General features: G+C 37.8%; 1 protein-coding gene across 8 annotated transcripts in view; it reads left to right on the top strand.

Annotated features, from left to right (window-relative positions):
• Nucleotides 1-25480, top strand: part of TENM3 (teneurin transmembrane protein 3) — a 399330-nt gene that overhangs the window by 73002 nt on the left and 300848 nt on the right. For all 8 annotated transcript variants that reach the window (XM_085222460.1, XM_085222461.1, XM_085222459.1 and 5 more), the window contains exon 2: nucleotides 19576-19878. In XM_085222460.1, the coding sequence (XP_085078586.1) occupies nucleotides 19647-19878 (232 nt within the window). In that variant the 5' untranslated portion in view covers nucleotides 19576-19646. The remainder of the gene's footprint in view (nucleotides 1-19575; nucleotides 19879-25480) is intronic.

Raw genomic sequence — 25480 nt, 5'->3', positions numbered from 1 at the left:
GTTTTTAGGACACCTCTGTGAGACTGTTCTCCATAAAGAAAACATTGACTACTTAAATTAAATCTTCAAGAGTCTATCTTGCAAGGAGCTTTAATAAATGTCTCCTTTATCCTTACGTTATTTCTTAAAAGAAATTTTATAAAATAATCGAGCAGTTTAGAACATCTAGAAATGAGAAATTATACAGACACTTGAATATTCTCAACTATATGAGTGGAGCATGCACACATCTCTGAGCATGTGTGTGGACAGGTAGAGAAAAGGTGCTTGTAACATCTCCCAGCAGCTTCTTTCATTCTTTAAAAATTTACTGTGATTGTGATCGTTGTGATTCAGTACGAAAAGCTACAGAGCTACTTTGAGACTGAAGGGCTGAACTTCTTGTTCGTGATTGAGTTGCATGATGGACATTTCCAGGACACTTCTCACACGTCGGTGGGTCAGTGAAAAAACAAGAGGAGTTCTGACTTGGCCATTGGTTGTCCTCTGTGTTTTTACTTGATTATTTTTCAGTTTGGAGTGGTTAGAAGATGGTATCTGTAAAACATGGAATGACAAAAACTACATGGCCTCTTGCACTTATTTTGTTACTGTTTGTGGTCCTTCTTTTCTAAGATAGCTCTGTGTATAGGGAGAAATGGTATTTCTCTGAGGCATTTCTCTTCTCTTGGAAGCTCTTGTGAGCATCAGTTGTCTTGTTGACCACAGCAGCAACACGTTTTTAATGAAGAGGGCAAGCTATACGTCTTTCTGGCTGTGTAGTGTTCTTTGGGCCTTGGCTGGCCTGCTCCTCAAGGGGCTGTTAAAAACCAGTCAGACTTCTCTCTCAGTCTGACACACATTAGTTAATCATGGGGGTTACTCTTTTCAGATTATGATCAAAATGGGCTCATTCAGATGTACCTTAGGCTGCGCAATTTGCCTTGCAGATGTTCAGAGATGCAAGAATGTTCTGCCTTCTCATTAGCTAACTCTGTAAAACCCTGGGACCATCATGTTCAGTGTCTATAATGTAGGCTTGGAATTCTTGTGGTCACCCCAGTTGAGTTCAGTGACAGCACTGAGCACATCACTCGAGGCAAAAGAGGACAGACATGGTGTGAGAAGACCTGTGCACTCACAGCCCCCTTGCTGTCTGGGTCTCACAGTTTCCTGCACACCTTGGCTTGCTATGAGACAGAGAGGCAAACCCTCTGCTTTCTCTAGTGACTTCTGCAGGTTCCAAGTAGGAGAAAAATCAGTGAAGAAAGTACACAAATTGATAAAGATCCCAAATACTGGAGAGAAAGACTCACTTTGGCACACAAAGGTAAATTTTTATAATATTTATATAGCTTAAGTTTCCCAAGAGTGTGCTTCTAGTCATAGTTTACATGTTGGATTTTTCACTGCAGATTATGATTTGTGATTATTTTCTGTATGACTTTCTAATGTGGGTTTCAGAGCCTTATGCTCCAGTTGAGCTTCATTGCCATGTATTTTTTACATTAACTAAACTTGCTATTATGCTTTCTTTATGTAGTTGTTTGTATTATAATTTTTTTTAAAGGTAAATCTTGTCATAAATCACAATGTGCATTGTCTGTTAGATTTACTTTGTTGTTGTGTGCAAGTGTATTTGGGAAACTCCTGAGAGGCACCACATGAACTTGAGCAGCTAGATATGAAAATATTAAGGGCTTTGATTTAGGCGGTTTGGACGTTTTCATATGATGCTGTTCAAGAATTGTTTTGAATGTATGATGTGCAGCTGCGTGTGGATTATGAACGGTTATGGAGGCAAGTAAATAGCCATGAAAGAAAAAAATACACTAATTAAAGATAGTTTCCATATATTATATTACAAATAGTGATTTTTCTTTCCTACTCATCATGAATCCCGAGATTCTGACTAGCTCCATGAAAGTAAATTGTCAAAGCTTATTTAAAATAGGGAGGCTAGAATGTAAATCATTCAGCAAGAAAGACAGATTGACCTGGAAATTTCTGTGTGACTTTGATCCAAACATCACCCTCTGCACTACACTAAGATTAAGCATATATCCAGGTGGTTGCAGGATCACAGCATATGGTTGTTTACACATTCCAAAAATCCATTTGTTACCATTTTTATTGTGATGCTGGTTTTCCCCTGAGCCCAGGCTGTAGTGCCCTCTTTTTTCTTCTTCCTTCTGATGAAAATTGCTGGATGATTTTTTTTTTTATTTTATTTTTATTTTTTACTGCTACCAATAAGGTTTAATGATCTTAGTAAAAAAGAGACAAGCAGTTAATTTGTTGAAATTCCTCCATTTTTCAGCACATTATTGTTCACACAGAAGTGTGAACGTACTAGGAGAGAACAGCAGGAATCTGCCAAATGACAACTTAAATACAAACACTTTTTAAGATTTCATATTGACAGCACGTTCACTCAACAACTTAAGAAAAACAGCAGATACAAGACTCTTGTGGCTGTTTTTCCATCATTTGTCAGTGTCAAAACTGAGATGCTTCCTTTGATTTGATACTGCTGAAGTTGTGCATATTTCCTAGATGCTTATTTCAAACAGCAGTAATTAAGAAGTGAAAAACTATAAACTAATAAAAAAAAAAATTGGTAAAGTCTTATGTGTTTATTATGTGTGTATTCTAACATCTTTAAAAGTGTTTAGTTGAATTTTTTCTTCCAATAATTTGTATTGTTGCTCACTGACCTGAGGCTGATATTATACAATAAATGAATTGTAGGTAGCAGTCATTAGACCAACTGAATTTTTTTTGGTCTTCATTTTTGCATGCCTTCCTTTGCCAGTGTTGTCATAAAGATTACTGGTGGCAGCCAAGTCCACCAAAAAATGTCATACTTATGGGCAGAGCTTATTAGTGTTAATAGCAGCAGTCCAGGCAGGCAGGGCTCTAAGCTGTGCAGTATCAGTTAGAGTGCTGTAAAACCTGCTGGTTAAGAAGAACAAAGTTCATTGGCGTGAAGGTAATTTTTTTATGCTCTGATACCTAGTTTCCATCCATGCTCCACCATTAGAAAGGGAAGAAAACCAAACCTTGACTCTCTTCCAACAAATAAAATAACGAAAAATCATACAGATTTTGTATGTAAACTACTTGTTATGGTTTACAAAATACTGGGTACTATGGTATACAAAATACTGAGATTAAGCAGTTAATTACTTACGTCTTTTTAGTTAGAAGTACTGATTTCAATGGGAGCTGGTGTATTTTTCTGTTGAATATAGTCTGTATTGAGCTTACCTTATTCTTTTCTTTTTTTTTCTCATTTGTAAAACAAACAACAACAACAACAAAAAACCACAACTGCAATAAAATCCTAATTTTATAATAAGAATTCTAGATACATCTCCTGTATGCTACCTGTGCTGCTCCCTCGTGGCTTTTGAGGAGGTGTTTTTCATGGAGAGGCAAGCTGGCTTCTATGACTGGCACTTGCACAGATCTTGTGGCTAAGAAAAGCCTTCAGCTGTCGTTTGGAGACTGCAGCTCACGTTATTCCCATTTGCAAGTGAAGTGACTGCTTTCTTAATTGCTAAGAGGGCAACTGAACAATTGCTCATTTGAAGTGTTCTGTGTGTTCTCCCTTGTGTTCTCCGTCTCTCTTGTATCTACAGGCAGCCTAGTTGCCTGAAGAGTAAAAAAAAAAAATAATAATAATAATTAATTAATATTCCTTCCCTAAGTTTGTAAAAATTGCTCTATCATTAAGGATATCTGTAGGATATGTAAATTCTGCCATAAAAACAGATGCTGAAATTACTCTTTTTAGCAAGCGCCCGAAAATATGTTGTTGTCGTAGAGCCGATGATTTATTAGATTTTTTTAGGACTTGAAGAATCTAGACCTGCACATGATATTAATGTTGGTGGGTTTTTTTAGTGATACAGAGATGGTGTTACTAAATGATCAAGGACTTGGAAGGCACGGTGACTGTCTAGATTACTCAGTTTTACACAGGCTGTAAAATGTTTATAATGGGAGACTGCAGACGAGCAATATTTGAGAAGTGGGAATTTTATGACCTTTCATGATGCTTTGTGTAGTGTGCTTCTGACATTCTGTATGGAATTGAGATGTTTAGGGAGCTTTTAAATGAGAAACAGGCTTTGACCTGTTCTCAGAATAAGAAATACCTATTTCTAGTGCTTTCTGTCAATAAAATATTAAAACTAAATATATACCAGATGAGTAAATGCACACTGGCTCTTTTTATTGTTATGAAGTCATTCATGTTTAGCTGTGTTTGGGAGTGTGGGTGGTTCTGAGTAAAGGACATTTTGGAGAAAGGTTACCCTCCCAGGATAGAAGTTTGAGAGAAAAGTTCATTGATCTCAATAATGAAGACATTGAAAAGTCCTTCAGCAGCAAACTTGACATTTTGTGATGTATGTGGAATTATTTGTAGAGAAGGAAGGAAATGGAGGAAATATGTCAAGTAACAAACAAAGACTTATTAGATCTTAAACGTGTTGTTTTGTGTTTTTTTTTTTTTTTTGAGAAAGAGAGAGAAGCATCATCTTTTATTTTCCCTTAGTTGGTCATCTGCCTTGACCATCAAGTTGATTTCAGCTAGAGGAAGACAATAATTAAGTACTTTTTCTCACTAATAGGTTGTAAAACCACCAAGGAAACAACAACAACAACAAAAAACCTTCAATGCTGCTCTTTGCTATATTATCTGGCAGATTTTTATACATATATTTAATTATTTATATATTTGTGGGTTTTTTGTTTGTTTTGTTTTGTTTTGTTTGTTTACTATCGAAGAACACTCCAGTATCCTGCATGTCTAGACACAAACTTATGGTTCAGTGGAAGAGCCTTTGGTTGGGTGCATTTTTGCTAAAATTCCAGATATTAACTCAAAAACTTTTAACTAGTCATCTTTATTTACATAATGAAGTATTCATTATAAGGCAGGACCTTGTTTAAAATAAGCTTCATTGGCTTATAAAAAAGGCTTATAATGTAAATGAAGGAAGAAGATGATTCAAGTAAACAGTAAGTAATCCCTGTAATAAAAAATGTTTTATAAATCTGTCTTGATCTCTGATAGATACCATTTTCAAGTAAAACTGCTTGTAATATGTGCATGTTGTGTATATATACAGTATCCTGACAGTTTTCCACTGTACTTTTAAATCATAAGATTAAAGAGGAAACAGCAGTGAAATTACAGCCTTTTCACAAAGGCTTAAGGAGAATGTTCTCAAGTGTTAGTCTTTGGAAAACAGGTGATCGTGCTGGTTGGTTTTATTTTTCATGAGTATATTCCACATAATGTCATTCCCATGCATCAGTACCAGATTGCCTGGCTACAATGCAGGTGTTGACATCTGTCTATATTATGATTAAGCACAGACTTTTTAAACATCAAGCATCAGAAAAACAGCTCGTGAAAACATGAGTGCTGGCACTGTGTGTACAACTACTGAAACTTGTCACTCCGCTGTGCCCATTATTTTTGTGCTCTAAACTAAACAGACTAACTGCTGCTAAGGAGCTTTCAGGGGAGGCATGTCAAACACGAGGTGTATCATGCAATTGGACCAGTGCTGGATTGGAAAAGTCAGTGGTTGGAGGGGGAAAAAGTGACCTTTTTCTCTCAACACTGTCTTTACGCTTAAAGGAACAGATGAGATTCTGAATTATTCACAGTACTGAAAGCTTATGAACACCAGCGACAGTCGCAACAGCAGGTTATAGGAAGAGGTTTATGGGAGTGGTTTTTTGTTGTTAAAATGCCTGATTATGAAGCTCATCAAAGGATTCATTTCCCAAAACTGACTCTGGAAATTTGAATATTTAAAGTCTGTGGGGGTGAGAGCTGTTTATTCCAAAGTATAGAGAAGGAATATTTTCTTCCTATTTATCTAAGAATGTGTTGTAATAGAGGCTTAATATTATCACAGGTCTTCTGCAGTAATGGAACAAAAATGCTCTTTGAAAAGGATTTGCTGTTTCAGCATGTAGACTCCTAAAATCAGTTATGATGTTAGTAATAAAGCAGATTTTTTAATGCCATATAATATAATTACTACATATGTAAATCATCTGTCCATCAAAACAAATAAATGGATTCCCATAGAAATTAAATGTTCTTCAAACAAAAACAGGCACTATGACTTTTGATTGTAAGTGATATGCGGTAGAAGATAAAATGTTTGCTATTTAGTGATTTGTCTACTTCAGTATGTACTGTTTCTATTTCCCTAAAGAAGCTAGCTTTTAACAGTAGTATTTAAAATGTTTCCGTTTCAATAGATCAAATATAATGCTATATTTTCTAAAATTTATTCTCTCTTTTTGTTTCAAAAGCTACTGTTGTTTATTAAGAATTTGGAAAGTGATCACTTGTATGCAGAGTGTAATAATTACCCTGTGGTCTTCCATGAATGTCATGAGTAATGTCCTGGGACAAAGGCTGTTTGCTCGTCAGTCAGACACTGCTGGTCCAATGAGAGCTTGTTTGGCAGCAACCATTCTTTTCATTGCTGCCTCTTACACACTACTGAAAATTTTGTGTACGGAGAGTGAAGGAAAAGTAGTGGAAAGTGGTAAGAGAGCTAATATCTGCTGTTGTAAGGAGTCCAAGTTTTTTTTTTTAAATCTTCCAAAGCTTTTGGAGCTCTGTCTTTGTGTTTAAAAGCTATCGCTTGCAAACTAAGCAGATGAGAAGACACACGTTGTTGCACTCTAAGTCTTGTTGAAGTAAAAGCTTGCATGCTGTTGGTAAGGAAATAAGAATTTGCTGGTTGTTCAGTTAGCATATTAGCAGTTTAATAGCTCGTAGTAATGTAGCCTCTTTAATAATACATTTATTATTATTAAACAATTCTGTGATTCTAGTGTTCTTCTAGGTTATAAGGCTGGCAGTAAAATGGGTGGGTATGTATTGACAGGAAGCCACCATCTTTCTCTGCCCTTCACTGCAGGGAGCCTAGTGTTCATTGTGAGGATTCATTCCTTTTTGCTCTTGGGATTATTCCAACTCTAGTTTGTGAATCAGAAGTGTGTTTTACTTGACAAAGCCACCCTGCTTTACGACTTTATGGACAAGATTTTCAGAAACTGAGTCTGACTGAGATTACTTTCTAAGAAAATGATATTACATTGTGTCCTAGGCATGCACACTAGTATGACCAAGCTTTTCAGGACTGGTGTAGATAGGCAAGATACTACTTTGTTAGCTCCTTATTGTACCTGCTACTGAATGGCAATAACACAGCCAGTGCCCTTTGCATTAGTCATGAACCAGCCAGTAGGTTTTTTTTTGTCGTTGTTGCCTTGCTGCTTTGAACAGTAACTAAATCCTTGAATGGGATGTAGAAGATGCAGCCTCTCAGTAATGTTGTTGACCCGCTGATAGGCAGCAGCTCCTGATAAATCTGATTCTTGCTGAAAGCTACTGATTTCTCTTTCATGCATTCTGGAGCATAGCCCTGTTTAGTGGATACGGAAGAATACAACTAGCAATATTTTGCTATAATTAGTGAGGCTGTTTTCATTTGCATAATAAATTTTGATGGAACAAATAGAAGAAAATTGGAGGCAATTGGTTTTATATTTTTCTGGCTTCCAAGTGTAAATCAATATAAAACTGGTCACTACAATGGCACTTTGCACATTTAAATATTTGCTTTGACACCTAAATTTAAAGTTTCCCCCAGAGTTCATTTGGATGGGGGCAATTTCCCCATATTTTTCAGGACAAGGGAGAGACTGTTTGAAAACTGAATTATGTAATTATTAGAAAATGCTTATCCTTGCCTCTTCTTCCAGTACTCCCAGGTTATTTTGTTTTGGTCATTTTTATACCATAAAGAACTTATTATTGTGAAGAGGCAAATGATCAGCATTAAAGTATTTTTGGAATATGCTGTTGTTGGAGGGATGAGGGAGGAGAATCACAGACATGTTTCTCAAACTTGGATGTCTTAGGTTAGCTATACAGTGATATTTTTTTTTCACTATTTTTGCTTCAAGAAAGACAACAGCTATGTTTATCTTATTCACAACCCCCAATAATGCTTTCATCGCAACATGTCCTTTATAGTTTTTTTATTTGTATACATATATGCATACATGTATATAAAACATTTATATATATATATATATATACACATTTTTTTTCTATGCATACACATGTATTTCACTCTCTCTGTAATGTTTAATTAATCTTTTAAGCTTTAGGGAGTTTAGCTCTGCACATCGGTGAAGATCTGATGTTTCTTACAAAATCGGGCTACAGAGCTATGTGTCTCCTCACCATTCCGAGCTCCCTAACCTACTTTGCTCTACTCTCCTTAACAATGTTTTGAGCTTTCTGTACAAGTCTGTCTCTGTTCCAGCTGTGCTTGGTGTTTATGAGTAATGCAATTTCTCCTTTGCTCTACTTGCAAATTCTTTGATTTAGGGTTCTTAAATTCATTTATATGGAGATCTGTCATGACAGAGCAGTAAGATTTCTTTTATTCCTGGCGTCCCCCAATATTAAAAATAAGATCCCTAAATACTGATATCTGTCCTTAAAAAAATATTTTCCTTTCTGGATGCTTGCACCTTGTAAACCCCAATTAACTTGCACACTCACTCTCACTCCCTCTCATTCTCTCACACGTGTATTTTATCACTGATCTTGTCCTACAGCTCCCTGCAGTACACTAAGGCAGTATGTTCATGAATCCTGATGAGAATGCTTTGAGTCAACCTGTAAACTTGGGGGGTCAAGGAGGAGTGAAGCAGCACAATTGTTGTTCTCAGCTGAATAAGGGCATCTCAAGAAGGCAAGTACATCCGGAAATGATAGCGAAGTGGTGTGATCCCCTTCACCGTGCTGGGTAGTCTCATCCTTTCACCTGCGTGCACTAAGAGCCTATGATATTCATCAGACCGGCTCCAGTCTCAGGGCTTATCTACATCAGTGGCATCAGTGGTTTTAAAAGTGCACTCTTCTGTCAGTATAGCTGCATCTGCACAATAAATTTTGCTAGCTTAAGCTATGACTTGTAGTAAATTCAACTACGCTGGAAAAACTTTTCAGTACAGACTGGATCTCTCAGTTCTGTGTGTTTTGAAAAAATGTTCCTTAGCTGTACAAATACAGAGATGAGACTTCAGTGCCGTCAGGTACAATACAGGTGCTGGATTGTTTCTGCTTCTGATTCTTGCACTTCTTCAGTCCTTGACTACCTCCCAGAAACAGAAGAGAAGAATCACCATTTTTTAAAGTTTAAGTGCTTCTGAATGTAGCTAATGCAGGTGCAGGAACTTCTTGGACTTCCTACTGAGCTATAGGGTCCTCCATATTAGGATGGATAGGAGCCTCTCTGTTCCACTATGTAGATAAAGAAATCTTCCAAATCCTCACTGAATGCATCTTCCTCTTCTTCACAAAAACAACTTGAGTATCAAGATAATTCAGAAAAATTTGGTGCTTGGAACAGCCTATACTGGAGAGGAATTTGTGTTCTTACCTATAGATTTTTAAAAAAAATCTCAAATAGTTTATTATTAGGCATGAAACCATGCAAATAATGGAAAATAATACATTAGTGATATTTCCACTCTGTGTGTTCCATAATAAAATGGAAATAGTTAAATTTTTATCCTGTTCCAAATAGCTGCTCATCTGTCCAGCAGTCCACATGCACTTATGTGAGGTATCTTGACTGTCACTGTAGGAAAGATTTTGGTCCTTTTTCTGCTTTTGTTTTCCCTGTCCTGTTAAGTGAGCTGAACCCTGCAGCGTTCCTGGCTTTGAGTCTTTGCACCTGGATGTGTTTAGTAAGAAATGCAGTTAGGTGTAAAGTTTTAGTTCTGATGTTAGTGAACTGTGGAATTTCTATACAAAACTTGTATTAGATCATAAGGGATTTCATTTATATTTATCAGATATTTTCATTACTCAATTATAGTTGTTTGTCCATTTCCATTTGTTATATTAAGAGACTTCCTTTTTTTTTTTTTTTTTTTTTTCTTCCTTTATGAGATAGAAGTTGTCCATCCTTTAAAGATCACTTTCAGATCTGTTACTGAATGGAATTGTTACTGTCTGTAAGCAATGTTTGCACTGAGAAATTAAACATATCATCTGAAGTGGGAATAAGGATTTAAAGAAGCTTCATGCCTGTTCTGTAAAAGCATAACATGAAGTTGCTCAATACTTACTATAAAAACTGGTGCTTCTTTTACAAATCTAATAACTTATGGCAGTGAAGTATTTTTTACAGATTGAGATTGGTTGCTGTCAGATCCAAGTGCACTGCACCAGCCACTGTTGCCGGGCTCTGCTAGCAGCAGCTCTGCTGCATCCCTCCCTACCACAGGAATTAAGCTGTTTGTGGGAGCACAGCTGGGGCTGTACCTACAGGTGACAAACACAGGTGGAGGAGGCAGGCGGTAGGACATGGTTCTTCATAGGACTTCCCTAGCTTTGTAAAGGATGCTGTATGTTATTAAAGGTTAATCATTTGTTCTTTGAAGACAGTTACCAGAGAGGGTCTTGGTCAGCTAGGACTGCCTGACTGTGCCGGTGCAGGCTCTGTGGAAACATTCAAAGAGAAGTGTCATTCTTTGACTAAGTATGTTGCAAATTTTTATGTCTCAAAGAGTTAACCAAAGAGCATATTTTAAAATAGTATTCCTTTGTTTGCATTAATCATAGAATCATAGAACGGTAGTTTGGAGGGACTTTAAATATCATCCAGCTCCAGCCTCTCTGCTTGGCATTACCAACCACCAGCTCAGGCTGCCCAGGGCCTTACTCAACCTAGACTTGAATGCCTCCAGAATGGGGCATATATAGTTTCTTTGGGCAGCCTGTTCCAAGGCCTCACAGCCCTTTAAGCAAAGAATTTCTGCCTAACATCTAACCTAAATTTCCTCTTCTTTAGTTTAAAGCCATTACCCTGTCTTATCACTATTAGACCACATAAAAAGTTGATGCCCTCTCCTGTTTATATGCTCCCTTCAAGTACTGGAAGGCCACAACGAGGTCTCCCCAGGGCCTTCTCTTCTCCAAGCAAACAAGCCCAGTTCCCTCAACCTTTCTTCATAGGAGAGCTGCTCCAGCCCTCTGATCATCTTAGGGACCCTCCTCTGGACCTGCTGCAACAGCTCCACGTCCTTCCTGTACTAGGAGCCTGGACACAGTACTTCAGATGGGGGCCCCACAAGGGCTGAGTAGAGAGGGACAATCCCCTCCCTTTCCCTACTGGCCACTCCCAATAAATTAGTCAAAGTCTTTTTTCTGTTGAAATTGGAGGCAAACCCTAGGACTAGAAGTCAAATAAGGGCAATGAGAGGACATTTTTTTTTTTCTATGACCTTTAACGTAAGGCTAAAAATCTGATGCTATAAAAGGGAGTTAGAAGAGGGATTACAGAAGAAAGGGATCCAACAGAGCAGACATCTTCCACCCTTTACTATACATTGGTGTAGGATAGTGCCAAAGAGGAGACAGAGGATGTGGGAAAATGCTTCAGCTTGTGCAGACAGAAAAACAAGAACCCAGGGAGTATTGAGGGAGACATGACTGCTAATATAGACAGGTATATGCAGAGTAGAGACTGCTAATGTAAACTTAAGATAAACAGTGCTTTGCTACATTTCATTCTACCTGGGCATCAGCTAATGGAATTTCACACTTCTAGATTAGAAGTGGTGAATAAATGTTGTAACAGTAGGAGAAACACCATCAATACTGTACGCTATGGAGGTTTTTTTCATCATTTTTAGGTTGACTGTTTGCATTGATCTGTTTTTTATTTGTTGCTGTTTTGGAAGGGAAAGTCAGAGGGCCAGGGCTAATTTTGAACAAGCCAGAGCTGTTCAGAATTAAATAAAAAATACATATATTATTTAAAAAAAAAAAAAAAGGCAGTATGTCTTTTGCACCTTTCTAGTCAGTCTGAAATGGAAATGGAAATGGTTTTAAGTTGAGGGAGTGAAGATTTAGGTTGGATGTCAGGGGGAAGTTCTTTACAGAGAGAGTGGTGAGGTGCTAGAACAGGCTGCCTAGAGAGGTTGTGGATGCCCTGTCCCTAGAGGTGTTCAAGGCCAGATTGAATAGGGCCCTGGGCAGCCTGGTCTAGTATTAAATGGGGAGGTTGGTGGCCCTATATGTGGCAGGGGGGATTGGAGATTCATGATCCTTGAAGTCCCTTCCAACCCTGGACATTCTGTGATTCTGTATTGAGGTGACTTGTTAGTAAGTCTCCAAGTTCCCAGACAGAGACAGTATTGTAAATAAACTGGGACCACATCTGAAAATCCCATCTGATCACTAAGAAAAGAAAAATCTTCCTCTGAATGTTTTCTGTTTATGTGGGATAAACAACTTTCGTTATGAGAAGCTGTACTTGGAAACCAAAGCTGCTGCTGCCTTGTGCCCCATGTGACACAGCTTGAGCGCCTGCCCTTCTGCCTTCTTTCTTCCCTCTCCTGCTCATCACCAGTGACGTGCTCACTGCAGGGTCTTCAGGTCCTCCTCACACTTACACACACCTTCAGAAGACTGTTTTCAGCTGAGATCTGTGAGAGCGTGCCCAGCTAGTGTGTGTCGTGTGGTGTGGTTCATTTCCCTTGTAGTGACTGGAGAGAAATATTATTTTTCAAACAATTTGATGGACGTGAGGTTTTAAATTAACTCTGTTATGAGAATGGAGGAGTTGAATGATGGACAGCTTGTTCAGAAAAAGCTTGACATACAGATAGCTCTGTTCTGCGAGCAGGAATGAAGAAAACATTGCACCGTGTTCTCTGCGTGGGGACTCAAGGACTGTTGCACCCTTGCTGATGCTCAGGGTTTGTTACGTGGTGCGTTACATGTGGGCTTGTTATGTGTGGGTTCTCCATCTGACTTTTAGTTTCAAAAATCCTTAGATTTCTTTGGTTTTGTCTCAGAACAAAAGGGAGAGTTCAGAGCATGTGCAAAAGTTAATTTGGGAGATTCTGATCAGGAAGGAATTAAACCTGCACAAATCAGGGGACCATGTTGATGGGTTGGGTTGAGGAAAAAATAGGGGAAAAAATAGTGTCTAAAATGAGGGTTGGGAAGGAGATGGTGGCATAGGCATGAATTTCATGTTCAAAGGAGTGGATGAAAATATTTAAGCCATTTTAATTGTTACTGAATAATGAATTATGCAGTGATGACTTTGGGAGTTTATTACTTAGCTCTGAAGTAAATCAGGCATGATGCTCTGCTCTTCTGAGGATTGTTGTTTTCCCCTGCTTAGGTTTTCCTCTTAGGATTTCCTCCTTTTCTGGGCTTTCGAGATTCCTGCAAACCATTTTTCCTGAAGAGGAACAGAAATTGCTGGTGATAGCCAATTCTGAATCCCTCCAGAGGGGAAGTGATCCAATCCATGTTTGTGAACTACAGGTCTTTGTGTGAGTAGGGTCAGCATGTGGCTGCTTTCAGTTCTCCCTTCTGGAGGCTCCAGCCCTGCTGTGGGTGCTTCCAGAAATTGCAAGGAGCTGCTGCTTCATTGCAGCCACAACTGCATGGTCCTCGTGCCGGCAGAGGAAGATGGCATCTGAAAGAGTACTGCCCTCACTCCCTCTGAGGAAAATGGCACCTGGAGCAGTATTTCTTGTGCTCCCTCAGAGGAAGATGGCATCTGGAAGAATAATGCCCATGTTCCCTTGATACGAGGGATGACATGAAGTGTTCATTTGCTTATTTTATTTTCCCTGAGAGGTTTTGGCCTTAACTACTGGCCACAAAACTTCCACAAACATCAGCCCCTGTGACTGACCAGCACCCTGTAACTTTTTTGGAAATTTTCTCAACTCTCATTGCAACAAACTTTCTGGTGAATATGGAGTGGATTTATTTGTTTTTCATTCTGTCTCTGCCGAAACTGAGATTTTTAGATAGTCTCTGGAAAGAAACTTTTATTAATATTACATCCCTTAGTGTTGCAGATACAAGTGCTAGGCTCCCCTGACTAGTGCAGAAAAATGCATGCAGAATATGCAGTGTTTTTTACTGGTCATCCTTTTTCTTTCTCCCTCCCCCCCCTTTTTTTTCCTGTTCTATATGTAATCAATTTTTAAAACGTAGAGTTAGCTCATGAATTAGGGAGGCTTTTTCTGATTTCAGGCTGTGAGCTGCTGGCTGGCAGCCCTTCTGTTCCCAGCTCCCCTGGCTTTGGGTGCTTCCGCTCCAGTCTCTGTGCTGGAAGACAGACTTTTAATATTAAGAAGTGAGTTTCTAGATATGATGACCTGAAATATCCATGTATTAAGAGTCATCAGTTTGACTAATGGCACACCATGGCTACAGATCATCCTAAGCACCTCTTCAAAGTGTCATTTTTCCAGCTCAGTTGATTTCTGACATATCTCACTTTATCAGCCATTGGAGTGGAAATTTCATCACTCTTTTATGCCTTTTGAGTTTTTCTTAGTATTTGTTTGTAATAGGTTTTATGGGTGATTAGTTGTGTGAATTGTGAGTATTTTTCTGGACAGGAGACTTTCTTAATTTGCTTGATATTTGTACACTTTTTAATCTTCACGCAATACATTTCCTGCTGCATTTGTTTTGTTCTTTTTGCTGTTAAAAGGCATGCAAGTATTATAACTAGTGCAAATTGTGATTACCATGATATTTACATCAACAAACAATTGCAGTTACAAGGAAATCCTGGTTAAATTAAAATAATACAGTAGAACTACTCAGGCGTTACTTGTAGCATTTTTCAGAGCTGACAATAGAAGCTGTCCTGACACCGATCTGTGCAACCTCTAATTTTGAGCAGAATTCAGAACCTGCTTCTTCCCGCTGAAGTGCTGCAATGCTTTTCCTGTTGTGTCGTTGCAGTACTGTATTGTGAGAGGAAATCTAATCCTGACTGAAGCGAGCAGAGTTCAGGCTCGTGTTAACCGAATGCGGAAGGATCAACGATCCCTAATTCATAATCATAGTAATTGGTAATAAAAATAATAGTAATTCGGTAATAGCGCAGGCTTCTGAGTGCAGCCGTGAATGCTGTCATTCTTATGTATGCCTAAATTGTTAGCTGGGGGTCTTTGGAGTGAAGATAGCACTGAACGTCTCAGTCCGTTCCCCAGCCCTGCTCCTGCTGCCCTGCCACTCACAGCAGTGCTTCCCGCCTGCAAGACCAGCAGAGAGGGCCTGGCTGCACTGTAACCGCATCTTGTGCTCGTTGCTGCTCTTCTCTAACAAGGAAATTACGTTTCACCCTCTTTTTTTTTTTTTTTTTAATGTTATCTTCTGGCACTGTATGTATTAAAATATTACCCTCTTTTTCTCAGAACCAACTCAATTTTTGCTTTGTGCATTTTGAATGGTCTAAAATGGCTATACGCATTGAAAGGGAGTATAACATATGCTGTAGCAGATTGATAAATCAACACCAGCAATAGCTATCTTCTATAGGACTATCACTTCTTTGTTTTGGTAACAGGCATCTTTTTTCTTACATTTTTATTATTTTGTGTCTGAGCAGCTTTTGGGTATGAAAGGGCATAAAACACTGAGCTTTATTTAAGCTACTCAATCCATTTCCTCAGCATTCTAACCAGCTCCTGTGCTGGAAAAAGATTCCCTGCCATTTGGGTGGGGAGAGGTGCGTGTTTTGGGAGAATTGCCATCCTGTTGCCAAACTGTAACAACCCTCTGGGGAGCTTGGCATTGAAGCTGCAGAATTAAATGCAATAATTTTCCATAACTGCTTTAAAAAGCCTGCAGGCATGCTGAAGTTCTGGCTGGATGTTTTACATAATGTTTCAAAACATGACTTTAAATCCTCGTTTACATCTTGACAATTAAAATATGTAGTAAATTTTATGCCTACTGTATTTTTCCTATATAGCTGTGTAGGGCTTCAACGTTGAGGTGCTTGTTTGTGTGGTTTTTTTTGTGTTGTTTTTTTTTTCCTGGTAAAAAGTTATGCAATTGTCTTCAGTGGAAGTTGTGATGCAGCACATAAGAGTACTTAACATGTCTGTTTTAACATCCACATGTGAGTGAGTGAGTTAGCTGTTAGCTTGATAGATATTGCTTTGTGAAAATTGCGGTTTTGTGGACCATAAATATTGACATATGGGCAAAAATTACTTGTGGACAAAGGCAAGTGCTTTTGTGACATCACAAATTTAATTTTATTTGATTTAAAATTTTAATCTGATTTGTTTTTTTTTAAAAAAAAAAAAAAAAAAAAAGAATCAACCAAACTTGTTCATGTGTCAAATTAGTCATAATTAGTCATTGGATTTGTATTGTACTCATTACCAATATTTTGTTTGAGCTTCTTCTAAGACATAGAGGAGAAAGAAAGCTGGTCAGTGCATTTGGGCAACTTTTAGCAGGATGCAACTTCTATGTTACTGAGAACAGAGGAGGAGAAAACATGAAATGTATTGAAATTTGTCTATCCGTTGGTTCCGTTAAATCTGGAGATTTGAGTGTGAATTTTTTTTGTTAGCATTATAACTAGTGATATAATAAAGAGGCTGAGCAAGTGGAGTAACTTGCAGGGTATTTTTTCTGAAATACTTTTTATCATTAATTGAAAATGTTCATCATATTTATGGGGAAAGATGTCTGTAAAAATTAGAAGTGTGCGATAGGATTCTCAGTGGGACAAGTCCTGCATAGTGCTGAGACTGCTGCAGCATCTTGTGCAGTGCTGGATTGCTTCACTGAAGAGTTACAGCTCAGATCTTGTAAAGCTATCTGCACATATCCCTGTGTTTGACTTGTCATTGCTAGTCCAATAAATAATTGTTAATGCTGGTATATTTCTGTGTTCTGCAAATACATTTGTGTTCCCTCTTTCTGTTTGTGTTTTGCTCATGGTGCGGTACGTTTATTTGTAGACAGATCTTTAAGATAGTTTTATTCTGGCTCCTTACTTCTGATATTTATATTAATTCACCAATTAAAAGAATTTAAAGGTCTGAGCCTAAGCCTGTTAAATCTTTCCTAAAACTTGCAGGGAGATGCTAATAACTTCTGAGAAGCTAAAGGCAGCTGAAGGTAAAGAGGTGTTGTATAATGCTGGGTTTGAAAAGATCAAACTCTTAAATATGTTTTAGTTTGTTTTTTTTTCTTTTTTTTTTTTTTCAAAATGCCCACAAAAAGTGTACTAGCCCTCATTGTTTATCATGACAGTGTGATCACTGTCAGTATCTCAATAATCTGATGCTGTTAAACAGCTTGTATTTTTTGTAACCTTTGCGTTCTTTGCCTACAGAGGCAATAGATAACCCAGCAAACTGCCTTTTGATGTTTTATTGAATTCATTGACTTCTGTCAGAAGCAGATCGGTAGTTCTCCTCATGCTACAGAATGGATTAAATCTTTGAGGATTTTAGCTTGCTATACTAACAGAGTATCCTGCAAAGAGTGGTTTGTTTTTTTTTTTTTTAATATCAGGAAGGAGCTACGTAATCCCAGAAACTTGAAAAAATCAAAAGTATTTAAACTTTGATGATGAATAGCACCTGTCAGTTTTCCCATCGCACAATTTAGAGACATTAGGAATTAGTGTCCTTTTACAGTTTTGAAATGCATAGATGAAGGGGGAGATGGGCTTCCACGTGCAATCTTTATGCTCTAGGAGAATACCTGCATGTACCCGTTAATCATGATTTTTAATAGCATTGCATTTTAGTAATAAAGCACCAAGTTCACAAAGTGCTTAGAGAATTATTTTCATGTGGAAAGAACTTGCATTCATTAGTCAATCAAATATTTTTTAAGTCTGTTTTATATCAAAAAGATATGCCACATGGACATGCAGACATCTAAATAGTCATAAAGTGAATAAATTATTATTCTATCTCAATTTTATTGCCCACGTACAGATATTTCGATTTCTTTTATGACTCGAGTGTTTGAAAATGTAATTAATATAGAAGAGAATTTGCTCAAATTTAAGATTTTTGCAGCTTTGTCTTCTAGTATAAAGTGAGATTCAGACAGCTCAAGAAATGTGAGAGCTTTTCAGAGAATCTCAAAACAAATAGGATGATAAAAGACTTGCCATTCAATAACTTGAATTACAGTTTGGTGTTAAATTACATACTCACTAGAAATCGTTTCATGGGTGACAACTAATTAGTTTGTTGTTAAATGCTTAAAAATGAACCAGGTTAAGAGTTCTAAAGCAGCCTTGTTTTTGCTTAACAGGCTGCCAATAGATTTGGATGTTACTTTGTGATATGTGTTGCAAAATGTCATTTGAATTAGAGAGAATGGCCTCATTTCTAGAGGGAACAGCCTCAAGTTGCACCAGGGCAGGTTAGATGTGAGGAAAAGTTACTTTTCTGAAAGAGTGACCAGGCGCTGGAATGGGCTGCCCAGGGAGGTGGTGGTGGCGCTGTCCTTGGACATTTTCAAGAAATGTTTAGATGTTGTACTAAGGGACATGGTTTAGTGGGGATAGTAGGTGGACAATTGGACTAGGTGATCTCCAGCCATGGTGATTCTGTGGCTCTATAAGTTCTGCATCACTTGACTAGACTGATAATGCTCCACAAAATAATCATTTGTGGTATTTTGTTAAACTGAGAGAAGCACCAAGGAAAATGTTCTTGAGGCAGAGCAGAGAGTCCCAACATATAAGATGCTGAACAAGAAATATCAAAGCCTAGTTAGTTGGACAGTCAAATATCTAAATTATATTCTTGATTTTAATCTAGCTCTTGTCTTTAAAAATAACAACAGAATTTCCAAACTTCGGAAATTTTTCTTTCTCTGGAGAGTGTAATTTTTCTTACTGTGTTGGAAGTGAAGGTATTTCTGTTAACTGTGTTGGGCCCGTGAGATGAAACAGGGAAACCTTGTTTTGAAAACTAACTGGAATGAATCATTAAAGAAAAATGAATAGAAGTAAGTTTCTTACTGTAATGTTTCTCAACAACATGATGGAAGGAAAAATTACTCCTGAATGTCATTTCTAAATGAAATATTCCCTTGCTTCCCAGCAGCAGTTTTATCAAACGTACTACCCGAGAGAAGCCTTCCTGTGTATGGCCTATGATGTTTTTGTAGCTTGCTGTGAAATTATGTGTATACTCCTGGTGAGAACAATTTTATAAGAATAGAATTGACAGTAAGCATTGTAGTAGTCTGTATCTCAGAAATAGACATTAAAACGATAAGTTTCTGACAAGCAAGTGGAAAAAGCATATGTCTTTCTCATTAGGTACATACCTTTCTCAGGAAAAGCCAAACTGATGTATTTGCAGATAGACTTTAAGTGGGTAACACGTTCCATAAGCTGAAAAGCTGAGAGGGTTTTCTCCCTTAGTTTTCAGTCTAGTTTTAGTATTCTAATCTGCTATATAAATAGATTGTTGTGACTGGCATTGTTGTTAACAGGAATTAGCTGTTTTCTCATCAGGATAGCTTGTACCTGAAATTATCAGAAACTATCAGAAATCTTGCACACATTACAGGACTGCATTTTGCCCGTAGTTGATCAGACGTTTCTCTGATCTCACACCAGGTAGTTAAAATAAGCAATCACAGCAATTAGAGAACGTTGTAACTCATCGTCTGTTGTCTCTCTAATTGTGTTTTAGGTAGATGTGAGCTGAATGCAGATAAGAATTCCAAACAGGCCGGTCTGATGTACACACAGAAGGAATGAAGTATGGATGTGAAAGAACGTCGGCCTTATTGCTCCCTGACAAAGAGCAGGCGGGACAAGGAGCGGCGCTACACAAATTCTTCTGCAGAAAATGAGGAGTGCAGAGTGCCTACACAGAAGTCCTACAGCTCCAGTGAAACCCTGAAGGCTTTTGATCATGATTCCTCTAGGTTGCTGTATGGAAACCGGGTAAAAGACTTGGTCCACAGAGAAGCAGATGAGTATACCAGACAAGGTAGGCAAGAGGTTTTTATACAACTGGGGTGTGTAATTCATTAGTACTGAGTAACGAGGCTTTCATGCTGTGGAAAGAGGATGTCATTATACCCGTTTTAACAGTTTAAGTAATACTCTGCACAAACAGTACACTTCATTTGTGTCTTCCTAAATATTTTAAAAAGATGGGAGAGCATTATGTACCGTCTTTGAAATAAATAATACATGCTAAACAGGAAACCTACGTAAACATCCCATGTTGGGCAGTGACTCAGTGACAACTTTGTGAGTTTGAGTGTGAAGTATTCAGGCCTTACAGTTTAAAAACCAGACCCCCGGCAAAAAAAAAATAAAAATCATCTGATTAATGGTTTGTCCGGAAGCTTGCCACTCCAATATCCCTAAAATTTAAGTAGCTTCAAAATTAATCGCAAGAAATGAATGCGACTGTTCAGAGAACATGAGGCCCCATAAATAGGCTTGCTGAAAAATCCAGTATGCGTGTTTGGGTATACAAATAATTTAATAGCTCAATGCTTTTAGTTCACAAGGGCAGTAACAGAGCACTGTAGAGTGAGTAAATTAGTAAGGTAATTCAGTTTGAAAGTGGAGGGTTTTTTTGTATGTTGCTTTTTGTTTGCTTTTAGTGGATAACTGTAACGCCTAATCAGATGCTAACTGTTGTCTCTGTTAAATTTCTGAGTCCAGAACAGGAGAGATGTAAGAGATGTAAATATCCATGGAGTTATTCAAAACCCATCCAGTTGGGGCCCTGGGCAGTTTGCTGTAGCTGACCCCACCTGAGGGAGAGGGTTTGGACTAACTGCTCTTAAGAGATTCCTTCTGATTCTATCAGGTTGCACTTGGTAGGGTAAGGTCTTGTTAGGGTCAAGGACTCAGTGCATTACTTTAGATTCAAAACTGTAACCTCTAGGAGTGGCATTTTTACACTTCCACAACCAAAGTACTTAATATAAGGTTAAAAAAAAAAAAAAAAAAAAGTTGGGATTTGTGCAATATTACAGCCTAGCTATCTAAAAGAATAAATGTAGGCCAGAAGATGTGTAAAATGAACCCTCAGTCTTCTATATAAAGAATCCTCTCTTCTGAGGAAGCGGGAGTAGATTCAGGAGTACATATAGAAAGCTTTCTCCTTGTGAGAAAGTCTTTAGCTTTGATTTTAGAATTGTTTAAAAATATTTTCCCATTGGTGGTTTATCTTTGTTCCAAGTAGAATAACTTTACATTAGAATTAGAGCCATGCAGATGGTGTTGACTTTTTTCACCACAAATGTCTACAAAGGAAATAAAAATATTTCTCTTCTACTCATGTAACTGAGGATGGCTGCTACTGTGCTCTGTCTGCTTTCTGCTGTGTGTTTTTGGTTTCTGTGATATGTTGAAACTTCAGGTCATCGCTACTTTCAAGCTAAAGTCATTAGTCACCTTGATCCTTTTACTTTACTAAGGAAAAACCAAGAGGAATGAAGTTTTCCAAGGCTCGTACTATAGACACTTTCACAGTACTAGTAATAAAATTATATCAAAATAGACACTGTTTATTTAATATTACCTAACTAAGAATTCACAAACCATTCCCTGAATAGAGTACTATTCTCTTTAAATAGAAATAATGAAATGGAAGAAATGAAACAATCTGGCACAACACGTATGATGAAGCACTGGGGCTTGCGGGTTTTTTTCCTCTCCATTTTCTTCAGAAAAGTACATAGTACATAGCTAATACTTATTGCCCAATATGCAATAAGTTACACATCTTTCAGTCTAAGATGTGTAGAGTCATTGTCATCTTTCAGTGCTCTCAGCGCTGTCATCTGTGTCTGTTTGATTTTTCTCATTGTCTGTTCAATTCCCCTTGTGTGGCTTATTGGCTTCCTCTAATGCTTGCTGTTTTAGCACCTCTGGGGACTACCTGCAAGTTTGAGAGGGTCAAATTAATAAGGGCTTGTTTTGTAGTTTTAGACACTGTGTTCTTTTAATTCATCTTTGACTGAGAGAATTTACTGCTTCTGGCATCGGAAGCATTTGGTGGAAAATGTGCTCAAGATCATTCTAAAGGTTTTTTAATAATATATTAAAAAAGCTTCCCTATATTTATTTATTTATTTATTTTTGCTTCTGTCTAGAAATAAAGCGCAGATATGTAGCTGCTTTGACAGTCTAATTACATGCTTCCCTGCGAAAACAACAGGAAATAAATCTACAAACAAAAAAAAAGGCAACTGTTAATAAATGCCTTTAATTGGAAATTAACATTTTATTACTTGATGGTGACTGCTTCATTTCTTTTGCTCAGCCTGTATAAAATAGTACCAAATTTCCAGTGTCCATTGGAAATCTACTGGAGCAATTACTTGAACTTCTTGAGTCTTCCAAATCTGACACAACTAAAAAATGTCACTGTTATTACTGCCAATACGTGGGGGTAAACCCTTCAAAGCTTTTTGTTTATGTGTCAGAAATTTACCACTTTCTCTTCCTTATTTGTCTCAGTATGTGTCTTTGTGCTTTCTGCTGCCCATGGTTGAACTCAGAAGGGGATACTGCTGTAGGAGATAGATGTGCCTGGTTTAGTGGTATTTTTGTCCCAGGAAATCTGCTTACGGAGGGGAAGTTTCCCTGTTATCCTGAATTTCTGTTGTTTGAGATTAACTGCGTAAATTGTGGGTAACAGGCTAAAAGAATGTTTCTCCTTTTATTTCATAAAACAGCATTTAAATTAATGTAATGTTAAAATATTGTAGTATTTATTATAGGGCTAGGATAATCTTGTTACTTTGGAACCCAGCTGACAAGATTCTAAGAAGCGATGTGTGTTTCGGGGAAGCGACTTGATCAAGCCAGTGTGCTTTCAGTTAACTAAAAGGACAAAGCAGATCATCTCCTGTGGTCTCCTCCCTTCCTCCTTCTCAAACACCTTCATACGTTGCGAGACCAGTTTTGTCTTTAACTTTTCGGTTCTATCTAGTTTACTTTTTTTAGAACTTCTAATTTAACTGTTCATTTTCACTTTGTTTATTAACAAACAAGTTTGTTGTTAATCTCCACATAAGTTTCAAAAAATTGGTAAATATGAGATTAAACTCTGAACCGAACCATGTAAATGAACTTGAGCCTCTTTCATTAAAACTACTTTTAAGCTTGATTTTACATTGCATACTTGAGAAGATGCCTAATCTCATCCTTGACAGTGGATAAAGCACCATGAAAGGCTGTCTGCTTTCCAGAATGTGAATTGTTTGCTGTTTGAGTTAGAGAGGAATATGATACCTATTTACTTATGCTTTGAAGTATCCAACTGTAATGAGCAGTCTGATTTAAATGTACAACTTCTTTAATTGAATTCTGGAGCCTAAATGCTCGTACTTTGGAATATGCCCAAGTATCATGCTGAATTCAGAAATAAAGCAGAATATATAAAGTTGAATTTCGTTGTTGCTCAGAGAGAAGTTGCTCAGAGAGAAATTCCTTTGTTTACAAAATTAAGTTGGTGTGGGAAGTGATAAAATGTGCATAGGAGACTGCTATGTGAAAATATTCGGCAGAGTTGTATGAGTATGGATGAGGAGGGAAGGACTGTAGAACTACAGACAGCAAACTATGTTTAAAATTACATTTGAAAAAAAAAAAAAATTGGAATTAATAGTATGTTTTGCGAACAATTTGTTGTTGATTATGAATCAAACCTGCAAGGTTCTGCAAGAACTGAAAGTCTTTTGCAGGTTTTAGCAAGAGAAATACAGGCAGGCAAAAACTCTATTTTACTTACTGCCAGATACGCTTTGATAGGAGGAGAGGACTCTGCAATGTCTAGTAAGTAGCCATCTTTCTGCTTCAAAGAATTATTTGTTGCAAGGCAATATAATGATGATCTACATGCCAAGTCAGTGAGGTTTGGAGTGGGAGTGGGAGGCACAGTTGGCACAATACATTGAGATTTGTGTGTGTCCATATTTACACACAAAATAATTTTGCCACTGTTTGTGAATACTGTGAGATGAGAAGCTGAGCTGCACGATACTTATGCTACAAGAAGAGCTGACAAGGTGGTGCAGGTTGTGTTAAATTTTTGGAAAGCTCGAGGCATCTGTAGTTTAGCCTGGAGGTAAAGTTACTTGGTCTTTCTAACTGGAGGTGAGCATGAGTTTTCTGTGTTTATCATTCAGCACAATTTGCTCTCAGCAAAACCTCAATGTGAATTCCTTTTCATGCTGCCCCTTCCAGTTTTGCAGGAGAAAATGTTCATATGGATGTTTTTATATCTTTACTATTCTGGAACTCTTAGGAGCCTAGTAACTCCTTGAGCCTGCAAAGAGAGGGGCTGGACTTAACAAACAAGCAAAGAAAAAGAATTTCTTCCCATCACAGTATGCTGGGTCACTGATATGAGACTGCTGAAAGGGAAAGCCATTTACAGTACGTTACACTGTGCTGATGAATCATAGCCGCTGTTCAGCTGTCTCTCCGTGACAATTAGATTTAGGTGCTGGAAAAATCTCACTGTTCAGTAAAAGGAGGACCTGAAATAGTGATTTATACGTTAGGACAATTTTATGTTATTATTGAAGATGTTAAACACTGTCAAGGATTCATTTTTAAGATTTCAGAAGTATGAATTCCAACTTCTAGTCTAATGTAACAGGACGTCAAATTTTATTGTTTTTTAAATATTAGCTGCTTGAAATGACTTATTTGGGTAGCAAAGTGATTAATCTTCTCAGTCACCATAAATGTCAGCTGCAGGATTAAAGGATCTAAATGGTCACGGTTACAAACCTAAAGTTCTATGTACTTCAAGCCTTCCCTTAAGAGTCAGTGGGAGGGTAGATGGATCAACTACTTTTGAGTTTCCACTACTATTGAGTTTCCACCACCTATGCCTTGTCAGTGAGCTGGTTTTGACTGTCAGGTAGGCAAAGATTCTCACCAGAACTGCATTAGCCTGCTGTGTGGATTATTTACAAGCAAGTATGAAATGACACACAAATGACTTTGCATTCTCCTGATGAGCGAATTAATCACCATTCAGTGATATGGCAAGTGCCACCTTGGAAAATCTAAGGCAGCTATCAGAATTAGAGTTCTGCATTGTGAGCTGAGCATCCTTATTATGATTCTGGCAGACTCTTTTCTGTTACGCTAAAACACAGCCCACCTGCAGCATCCTCTTCCTTTGAGCAGACAACTTTTGTGAGAAGCATACAGTTGCCAGCACGTGCTCGCTAATTCTGTGGCCTTGAGCTAAGCATGTAACCTTCTGCCAGCAGTGCTTTTTTTTTCTTTCCTCTCTGTAATACAGGTATAATAACACTTGCCCACCTCACAGACGTGTTGGGAAGATTAATTAGTTTATGTTTGCAAAACGCTTTGAAGATGAAAAGCGCTGTAAGTGCTAAGTAATATTATCATCTTACATTGCTGTACTAGTTACTTCTTAAAGCAACAATAAGACGTTAATTGGTTTTCAGGTTCCAGGTGATAAGGATCTGTTGACTTTTAAAGTTATTCTCTTAGCTGCAGAGTGTTACTAAGGAAAACATTTCACTTTCATTTGATTAAGAGTATATTTAGCTCCTGCCCAGTGATGCACGTGCTTGCTC

This window comes from Meleagris gallopavo, chromosome 4 (genome assembly GCF_905368555.1).
Source record: "Meleagris gallopavo chromosome 4, MGAL_WU_HG_1.1, whole genome shotgun sequence".
Lineage (NCBI taxonomy): Eukaryota > Metazoa > Chordata > Aves > Galliformes > Phasianidae > Meleagris > Meleagris gallopavo.
The sequence above is the reverse complement of the archived record's forward strand: the minus strand, read 5'-3'. Positions and strand labels throughout refer to the sequence as shown.